This window comes from Sander lucioperca, chromosome 1, assembly GCF_008315115.2.
Source record: "Sander lucioperca isolate FBNREF2018 chromosome 1, SLUC_FBN_1.2, whole genome shotgun sequence".
Taxonomy (NCBI): Eukaryota; Metazoa; Chordata; class Actinopteri; order Perciformes; family Percidae; genus Sander; species Sander lucioperca.
In genome coordinates this window covers 41,208,209-41,218,803 of record NC_050173.1, presented here as the reverse complement: position 1 = coordinate 41,218,803, position 10,595 = coordinate 41,208,209, and the positions used below count along the sequence as shown (strand labels likewise).

The 10,595-nt window shown below is 39.1% G+C and overlaps 1 protein-coding gene across 1 annotated transcript; it reads left to right on the top strand.

The window, feature by feature from the left end:
* The first annotated feature begins 3,187 nt into the window (after positions 1-3,187).
* On the top strand, positions 3,188-10,582 carry ppid (peptidylprolyl isomerase D). Its single transcript, XM_031317190.2, has 10 exons — positions 3,188-3,408; positions 4,132-4,272; positions 4,790-4,896; positions 6,397-6,585; positions 6,725-6,847; positions 7,202-7,308; positions 8,305-8,446; positions 8,657-8,743; positions 9,119-9,161; positions 10,073-10,582. The coding sequence occupies exons 1-10, from the start codon at positions 3,324-3,326 to the stop codon at positions 10,159-10,161; spliced, it is 1,113 nt and encodes a 370-aa protein (XP_031173050.1). The 5' UTR covers positions 3,188-3,323; the 3' UTR covers positions 10,162-10,582.
* Positions 10,583-10,595: the final 13 nt, after the last annotated feature.

Genomic DNA, 10,595 nt, shown 5'->3' with positions numbered 1-10,595 from the left:
CAGACACCAGACTTTCATGGGTAGAAAATGATTATACTGTATATAACCAGGAACATATTTAAAATACCCAATAACTATGCATTCTTTTTTTAGACAAACAATATGAATAGATGCTGCAAAGGTAAAATGTGTTAGGATGTACTAACAAGGCTCATACATGATCTGATGGATAAGGGAAGAAATCAAAAAGAAAAGGAGAATTTGAGGATGTCCCACATGACATGCAAACACAACAACAACTAGTTAACAACTCGCAACTCGTTAAAATGCAGAGTGCAAAACCCAACAGATCACACTCATAATCACTGAGAATAAGTGATTCAAGGCGACCATTCCCAGCTTAGGCAGCTAATTCCTTTCTATGTAGCATCGCTCCTGCAGAAGGAGCCACATGCATCACAGTTTTGTAGATAGTTGTTTAAATATGCATTATCAACAGCATTTGGGACCCAAGCTGTTTCACTCTAGCATTAGACCCTTAAAGTATGCAGAGACATACACAGCTGCCACACTGCTGACAACAAGCTACTCCAGGCAAACATCAGTCAAAAACGTAAAGAGATAGTCTGATAAAAGACTTTCTAAAGGCTGGCATTCTGGGATGTAGTTGCAATCCACATATTGACACAGATCCATAAGCTGCACAACAAATAATACAGGACAAACTACAAGTGATTCCTAGTCTCTCAAGCCTCCCAGCCATTACATGTACAGTACAGTAAGTCTTCAGGAAAAAAACAGGGGCAGGTGCTCCCCCCTACCAGAGTCAAAAGGGGAGAGGTAGTTGGCTTATTAGTATCATGGATGGATAACTGAACAGGCCTACCAGGTACAGGCCCAGGAGCCCCTGGACCAGAGCCTCTGTATGAAGTGATTGTTAACATTTCTTGTTGGACAGTCAATTAAACCACTACAAAGAAACTACATTACCTTCACAGGCCACTGTCAAAATGTGGTTTAAATGGTTACATTTTTCAAATTCCATCGTTTAAAAAAACATCCAAAGCAAAACTCCAGCACTGAAAGTAGAAAACCTCTGCTAAAGAGGAGGACTAGCCTGACAAGCCAGACCCACATCAAGATGTTGATTCAATTGACAAATTACATTTGCTGCCGATAGGGTGCGTCTAGATTTCTAGGCTAAAGGTGGACATCATTTTAAGTAGAATAGTTGCCTTTATCATTCAGCCAGGGTCAAGTATTTTACAGTCATTGCTCTTTCTGTGAGACCTTATGTCTGCCAATTCATTCAACTGATATCACTTATCCTAAACTGCACATATTTGTAACAGATTTTCCTGATTTTAATCATGAGAACTACATATATGGGCGCTTTAAAGGTAAAAAAGAATGAGTTTCCTTAAGATAATAGCACTTAAAGAACACATTGAATGCCATTAGCTCCCAGTAATTCTCAAACCAAATCAATTGGTTGTTTATATCTTTTGGATATGTGAGACATTATGAAGGCAAGAACTAAATGACTCTCTGAAAAGTGACTCTGAAAGAACATTAAACAAATGAAAACATAACATACCCTGTAGGTACACATGTAGGTCACTGATGTCAGTTGAATCTTGCCTGATTCATTTCTTTGATCGTCTGTTTTTGTTTCCTCTCAGGAAGAACGTGGCGGATGACTCCCTCAAAGTCAACACCAAGTTTCACAGAGACAGTCAGAGCTAACTGTAGGTGGCATTCTACTATCCATGGTGGCTGGAGGACCTGACTGTTAATGAGATGTGTGAAGTTTGAATAAACATCTTTTAATCTCCGTAACATGTTGACTTTATTACTAGTTTAATCTTTCACACCTTCCAGCCTCAATGATTCAGAAGAAATTCACACATTTTTGATATCAAGTATAGACTCAGATTGTTTCCTTGCATAATTCTATACCTGTGAAAGTTCATATTGAGTTCACTTACACTTATTGTAATTCACAATGGAATTCTGAAGAGTACATCTGATACGTAAACTGGGCAAACAAGGGTTGAATTGTCTCTTTGTCAAAGTTTTCACAATCTGCTCAGGGCAGTACAACATATACATACTGTATGGCACTGATTCGTCCAACTGAAGATCATCTCCAAAAATAACAGCGATAACCAAGTTGGTATTGTTTACAGTATCAGAGGTCCCTCTCCCTTCTCACAGCGTCACAGACCTTTAATTCCTGTATGAGAAGCACCTGGTAATCCATCCCCCACAGCTAAAGCAATCTTATTAAGTCATGTCTGGCGCAGATAGCTGTACGGATTGTTTACCACAAGAAAGACCACCAATTATCATGTAAAGAGCCACACAGACATCCATTTCTTGAGGTCAACTGCAATTTGTGGCAAAGCCATCACTATAATAGACTGGCCTCAATCTGACACCCGCCTGAAGGCATGTTATGATGAGATGTTGTGATGGAATTTTGTAAGACAGTATCAGAGGGCATCAGTGTGGAAGGCCGAATCAAAAACCTCTATTAATATTAATCACACCACTGTCACTTTATCAGTACAACTCACTTTGTCTCCAAATGCTCTTGTATAGTTTCTATGTTTTATTCTGTTCTTATTTTAGTTTATGCCCCTCTTATTTTCATGTTGCTTTCTATACTTATCTGTATTTATTTTTGGTTGTTTCTGTTAACAACAACCGAATTGCCCCACTGGGGATCAATAAAGGTCTTATCTTATCTCATCCTAAACCAACAGTGGGTCCACAGGGGTTGCTGTTAGTTAGGACCTTTTAAAGTTAAACCGTTTTCCCCATAGATCTAATTCAGTGATCGCCAACTTTTGGCGTGTACCAAAAAAAACATGTCCCCCCTGTTGAATATGTCTATGCTAAGTCAACCCAAGATTTTTTTTATTTCTCGTTTTATCTGAGTCACGAAGAGGTAGAAACAGTACTTACAAGTTTAAAAAAGCTAAGATTAGAAGAGCGTCTTAAGAAAGTAATTTGTGCAACATTAATATTCTTTAGATTTTAAATCCTGTTAATCAGAATCAGGAAACACTTTTTTTTTACTGGAATTTTGCTGTGAAAATTACATTTTGGGTAAATTTCTGTATTCGGTTTGTTGTTGCCTTAACCGATTTGTAAAGCCAAGCAAGCGATCTATCTGTCATTTATTTTCTTTACCTCATAACAATGCTTATAACGCCCCAAAATCCTGCAATGCATTTTCAACAGATACTTTTATTTTGGAATTTGCTCACCGGAAGTTATTGCGTCCATTCTTCAACCTGCTCCAGTAACTGTACACCAGCCGGGTTTAGCTAGTTAAGTTAGCCGAAACAAGTGTCTGAAACCGCCCTGTCCTTAAAATGTCTCACCCAGTACCGTCTGACAATCCTTCAAACCCCGAAAACCCTCGTGTCTTCCTCGACGTAGACGTTGGAGGAGAAAGAGGTCAGGACATTTTAATTTTAATTAACGTTTAACCGCTAACGTTAGCTAGCCTTTTTAGCTTAGCACAATCCGCCCGTTCTAGTGACTTGCTGAAACGGATTCATTTATGCTAGAAGCGTCCAATAGCATTAGCTACACCTTAGAAAAAAGACAATATGTAAAACATCGACATAAGCAGCTCGCTAATATTTAAAGTGAGTTAGTTTTGAGTCTAACAAATAGTAACGTTCATTTAGAGAGCTTGTAACGTTAAGTTTAAACCACGTGTGTCTGTGTTGTCTAGAATGACTTGTAAATTTAGCTTTGCTGTCATAACACTGTAAGAGAGCGTTTTCATGGTCATAGCAAAAGCAGATGGTAATTATTGATCATATGTGTAGATAGCTTAATATCAGGTCAAGTGGTTTATTGATTAGCTACATAACTGGCTGCAGCCCACAAATTGATTACTGTAACAGTTAGCCTGACGAGGCCTATTTATTTTGTCGGGTAGATGTAACGTTAGTTAAGTCAGTTCCTGAATACCGTTACCTCAATATCCATGCTCCACTTTATCTTGCTTTTAGTAAAGACAATGATTTTATGTTGAAAGTATGTGATGACTTAGTCCATACTATCCCATAGAATATACTGCAGACTATACTGTAAGTTAGACTATACTGTAGAATCTGTGAATAAACTTGTACAGTAATGTTATACCGATTTTTCTTTTTCTGTCCACAGCTGGCCGAATAGTTCTGGAGCTGTTTGCTGATATCACTCCCAAAACTGCAGAAAACTTCCGGGCACTCTGCACTGGAGAGAAAGGCACTGGGAAATCAACTGGGAAACCGCTGCACTTCAAAGGATGCCCTTTCCACAGAAGTAAAAAGCCTCCACATCTGCATATAATGTGATATTTCAGTTTGAAAGTACATCCAATGCTGTGGGCCAGCCATTTGGAGAATTTGTAGTTACTTTAGTGAATTTGTAGTTACTTTAGTGGACTCCTTAAAAACACATATTTCAGTTGTCAGTTCACCAAAATCCATGGAAATTAAAACTGCATGCTTAGCTAAATTACAGTATATAAGGGGTGAGTGGGGAAAAAAGTCACAATAATGGACAGTTAAACCAACAGCTGTTGAATATTGTTAAACTAAAAGGCACATTCATGCTTTTAAAGCATGAATGTCATGAGAAGGTATAGTATATAATATGCAAAGTAACTAACTTGATTTTAACAGGCTTATTGAACCTTTGGCTCTTGTTTTTTTTAAATCAATTTCCCTCGGGATGAATAAAGCATCTATCTATCTATCTATCTATCTATCTAAAGCACTATTGACATTCAGTCTGGTTTATCTGAAAAGTAATTTGGCTATAAATTTGTTTTTGGCAGTCATCAAGAAGTTCATGATCCAAGGAGGTGACTTCTCCAACCATAATGGCACCGGGGGCGAGAGCATCTACGGGGAGAAGTTTGAGGATGAAAACTTCCACTACAAGGTAAACTACTTCAAGGGTAACTACCGTTTTTTTCAACCTGGGCACCATTTCCCCATGCATTTGTGTCTAATAGACTGATTAGATCTTTGAATTTAGTCCAGTATTGAGCGAGATCGCAGTGACGAGCCAGCGCGAACCAAGCTACAATGTAACCTAATTGTCGGCAATTGTGGAGCCTTGCTTTTTGTCCAATAAAAGGGATTTTTTTTTGTTGTTGCTACTGACAAGCTCAGATTGTTACTAAAGTTGTCTGACAATATTATCGATCTTAGGACGTGACTTTTTGTCCGAAGACAGCAGTGTGGAGACTGGAACACGAGACAAGAAAAAGGCGTTCAGGTAGCCTGTTACGGTGTAGGCTAGAGAAATTATAGGCTCCTGTTATCTAAAAGATTTTCAATGTTATGGCTCAATATTTGAATGATTCCGACAGTGTGGATGAGGTTGTTATGATGGGATGGCTGCCTGTATTCATTTAGTAGGCTATAGTCTATGGATGAAGTATACAGAGCGAGAGAGAGAGAGAGAGACTGCAGCTGCTCAGTGTTTTGTGCGGTCAATAGGCTATAATACATCCATGGTTTCATGTTATCTAAAAGATTTTCAATAAAAACATTGGTTCGTATTTGCCCATGTCTCACAACCCTGTTGATTACTGTAGAGGAGAGAAATCCTGACGTGGTAACACAGCGTTGTGTCCAAGGTACAGTACATCACTGGACACATCCAGACCACAGAGATCTGGCAGCAACAGGTCCCACTCCTGACATCGTATTCTTTGGTCATACAGGGGCACAGCACCCACGGGAGCACTACCAATATCCCGAGCCTCTCAGCCCTTCAGCCGCTGCTTCACCCTCCTCTGCCCGCTGCCTCTCTCTCTCTTTCTCTTCATCTGCAACGTTGTAGCCTACTCTGGTTCAAATGAATAGCCTACATATGGTCATCGAACTATAACAACCTCATCCACGTTGTCGAAATCATTTAAATATTGAGCCATTACATTGGAAATCTTTTAGATAACAGGAGTCTATAATTTCTGTACAGACTACCTAAATGCCTTTTTCAGGTTGAAAAAAAAAAAACGGTAGTTACCCTTTTAATACCATTATCTGGGTCCACTGCTAAAATATTTTCTACACTATTGCCTGGTTTCTTCATCCATCATGTTACCCATCACTCATTGTTCATCATGAGTTTTTAAGCTATACTAAGGAGAAAAATAAGGCTTTAAAAATAAGTCAGACTATTTTACATATATCAAACAATAGACCTATCCCTCCAGGATGTCCCAGTGACTCATTTTTCTGAGGAGTATACTGGAATCTTTGTCTCTGTCTCCCTGGACTCTCCCTCTATTGTGATCATCTAAAGAGGCAAAAAGGCATAACAATTCAAACCTGTTTTTGAATAACCTAGAAATAATCAATGCATTTGTCTCTATGTGTCAGTAGTGCCTTCTTTTGTCTGTTGTAATCATGTATTTCCTTTTCAATGTAGCATGACAAAGTGGGTCTGCTAAGCATGGCGAATGCCGGGCCAAACACCAACGGCTCACAGTTCTTCATAACTACCGTGCCCACTCCGCACTTAGACGGCAAGCATGTAGTCTTCGGACAAGTGTTAAAAGGAATGGGAATCGTAAAAATGCTGGAGTCTATTGAGACTAACGAGGACGTTCCTGTTAAGGTAAATGTTTTCAGTTAAAATTTGTAGAGTTTAATTCCAAAATAACACATTTACAATTTTACAAAGTTGGCACCTAGTCGTACAAAGGTAAGTGCCAAACTAGAAGTGCTGAAACTTCTGCTAATGTCTACTTTTGCAGCCATGTGCCATAGCAGACTGTGGTGAGCATAAGGATGGGGACAGCTGGGGCACTGGACCAAGCGATGGATCAGGGGACACGCACCCTGACTTCCCCGAGGACTCCGACGTCGACTTTAAAGATGTAAGTATCCGTGATGTCTTTGATCTTCAAGGAAACGGGTGAACTTTGGCAGATAGCAAAAAGCTCTGAGGGACTCTGTTAAAGGACCACTTTGGCTGTTTGGGGAATGCGCACGTTATTTATCCAAAATCAGATGAGAAGATCAATATCAAGATCCAGCACATGTTAAGCATAGCAAACACTCAAAGTATACTACTATTAAACTAAAAATTCAAGGGCTTGTCCCCAAAATGAGGGATGATGGGTTTTGATTATACATTTGAGTCTGATTTGACCTCCAAAATAAAGTAGTTTAGTCTGACTTTTTTTTTGTTCACAACCGGTCTGATTCTGTTTCTTGCCGTTTGCTTTCAGGTTGACAAAGTTCTGTCTGTTGCTGAGGATGTGAAGAACATTGGAAACAGTCTTTTTAAGAATCAAGACTGGAAAGCTGCTGTCAACAAATATAGCAAAGCCCTCAGGTAACATACTGTGTCGCTGCATATGTGGATTACAATCGCCTTCATTTTATTAAAAGTGAGAATCTGAGAAGCACACCTTTTTAAAGCAACCATCCAAATTAAATAAAGTATTTCAGATAATCTACATACATTTAATAAATAAATATTATACCCAGTATCTGAAATTAACTCTGTGGCTCAAGTGGTAGAGGCTGTGTGATGTCTGCTGTGGTGTAAGAGCCTCATCTTCAGGCATGTCGTTTATTATCGGTGTAGTTTATGGAGATGTACCGATCAAAGAAACCTTGTCAAATATTTTTTAACAGGTAAAATAGTGAACACACTTAAATGAAAAGGGTATTCATTTTTGTCCATCTCTTAATACATAATGTCTTCCCAGCTTACTGTATATGTGGAAATCTGCTTACATCCCATTTGTTACTACTATATACTAAGATATGTCTCTTTTTGTAAGCAGTGGTTTCCTAAAGCAGTTGGCCAATGTAGTTTTTAGCAAACCTTACTTAAATAGAAGTAAATAGCGCATTTGTTAGTTGGGGACTATTTTTAGTATGTCAGTATAGTATCAGCAGGATGAGGTGTATGTGGGATTAAGTCAAAATGAACAAGAGTGCCTATGTCATTGTGTGCTATTTCAGGATTTGGCTACATAGACAGTATTTGTTAGTAGGATTGATTGATTGATTGATTCATTGTTGGTTTTGGTCTTTTCATGGGATTTATTGACAATAAGAAAATGATGACGAGCATTATCCTTTTAAACAGAACCACACCTGTTTTCAGTGCTATTTCTGTTAAATGAAGTGTGCCTCTCAGTAGGAAGATGGCATTTAAATACTAAAGTGTCACACTTGCAAAAATAAAGATATAGAAAGAAGAAACTGGAGGACAGAAACCACTTTGTGGCAGATTACGGTCAAGCAAAAATGTTTGTGACTAGGCATGGAACCGCTCCTATTGGATCACTAACAACGAGGGTGATTTTTACACGTGCAGGTACTTGGAGGTGAGTGGAGAGCTGCTGGACGAGGCGGCGCAGCAGAAGCTGGAGCCCACCGCCCTCAGCTGCTTCCTCAACACGGCTGCTTGTAATCTGAAACTGCAGCTGTGGCAGGATGCTCTGGACAGCTGCAATGAGGTATATTTGTTAGTGGGGATGTGTTTGACTATTTCTTAAAGCAAATTTCCCAAAAATAGCACTATTGATTTTGAAGCTACTGATACTATACAATACATTTTGTACTTGGGACCCAAAAATAAAGTCACTAACTAATTCAGCCAACTTCAATAACCGATTCAAGGAGGATAGAATTGAATTTCTGCTGTGTATTTCTGTCGTGTCTTACAGGCTCTGGAGCTGGACCAAGCCAATACTAAGGCACTTTTCCGGAGGGCCCAGGCCTGGCAGGGGTTAAAGGAAAACAGCAAAGCCATGGTAACAGCCACATAAGCCCCGCACACTTTAAATTGGAAAAAAAAAATACTTTTTGTATGAGATACTATACAACACAACAGTTAAAAATGTACATAATTATTATTGTCTGTATGGATTATCTGGTTTGATACAGCATTATATCAGCTCAGGATTCTCCTGTTCAGTATTACCTATTGGACCATAGTTTGGATGTAGTAAAAACAAATATATTGTAAACATTTGGCAGACAGTAATAACTGTGCTTATTTGTCGCATTGTCACATGTCCTAGTTTGTACAAGATACAGTCCAGACGCATTGATCTCAGAGATGTTCAGTATGTAGAGCGGTTTGAGGTCGGTTTGACTCATCAAATTGTTTTCTGCACTTTTTTCAGATTGATCTGAAGAAAGCTCAGGGAATAGCTCCAGAAGACAAAGGTGGGCAATGTGTCTTGAACATTTTCTGTTTGTTTAGGCTTCAACCCTGCCAAGAATGCTGCAAATGTTTCTTCTTCTCCTACATTTGCATATTTAAATAATTTACTTTAGAATTTCATGCATAATCGCATGTATTATTCAAACTTAGCATTCAAGCTCATGAAGAAAAATAGTCCAGGACTGCAGGAACATCCCGTTTGTTCATTGTTTACCTTTTGCTTAACTTTTTTTAAGGGAACTGAGTAACTTAATTGAGTGTTCTGTATGAGCAGCATGCAACCAAAACATCATCATCTAAGACCTCTCAGGATGCAAATTAATCTAGAACTAAAGTTTAAAGAATATAGGACGAGAATGGCCACATTAACTTCCAAAACTGTGATGATTTTGTAGCCAACAAAAGCACTTTACCAGCTAAAGACAGACAACACTGCTTTAATGCTAAAACTCCCTCAGGTACCAGTGGGTGACATCTGATGTAACTGACCTAAAAGGTTGTTAGGGTTTATGTTTCCGTCCCAATTTTAAAAAAATGGGGGGGGGAGAATGACATGCAGCCAAGGGCCGCAGGTCAGAGTCGAACCTGCGGCCACCGCGTCGAAGAGTAAACCTCTAAATATGGGCGCGTGCTCTACCAGGTGAGCTAGCCAGGCGCCCTTCTTTTGATATTTTAAGCAGCGGTTTTTGGGGCTGCTAGCTAGGAGATAAGAGCTATCAGTGATTTTCATGCTCTGTGCCTTCAGGAGCAGGCAATCTTTAAAGTGAAATTGACGGTGTGCAGAAAAACACAAAATGTAGACACATGGACATCAAAACCAATGTTTGAAGTCTCGGCACTGGAGATGAAACGGATGTAATTACATTTGATCCATTGATTTACTCTGCTAATTCAAAGTGTTTTCTTTTGACAGCTATCAGCAATGAGATGAAGAGGGTTCATCTCAAAATCCAGGAGGAGAAGGAGAAAGAAAAGAAAATCTATGCCAAAATGTTTGCGTGAACATGTCACCTAATGATGCAATGAGTTTGTTTGTAACGTTTGTCAATATTTTAAGTCATCTCCACGTGGGAAGCTGCACTCATAAGGAGTCTGTAACCAGGTGAAAATATACAGTATGATTTGATGTTTTCAAGCGGCACATTTCTCACCATCAGTGTTTTAAGGGAATAACTGTTGTAAGCTTTGGCCTGTCTTAATTCTGACAAGTGTCTTCACTGTAATGAATAGTTTAAGTGTTAGTCTGATGCACGGCCGACTCCACTGCTCTGAAAAACTGGGTTAACACTGGCCCTTGTTCTAGGGGTTTGAAGTAGTTCAGCAAAGTTGTGTATGTTTATATCGTTTCATGGTAGGGATTTTGATACCGTGCCCCTAGCCACATACATCCATCTATTTTTTATTTTGTTTTTTTTACAGAGGTCAAAAAAACAAAA

Coding starts and splice junctions, on each gene's coding strand:
- ppid (XM_031317190.2), top strand. CDS start 3,324: ATGTCTCACCCAGTACCGTCTGACAATCCTTCAAACCCCGAAAACCCT. Junction 3,409..4,131: donor AGACGTTGGAGGAGAAAGAG/GTCAGGACATTT, acceptor TTCTGTCCACAG/CTGGCCGAATAGTTCTGGAG. Junction 8,744..9,118: donor AGGAAAACAGCAAAGCCATG/GTAACAGCCACA, acceptor CACTTTTTTCAG/ATTGATCTGAAGAAAGCTCA.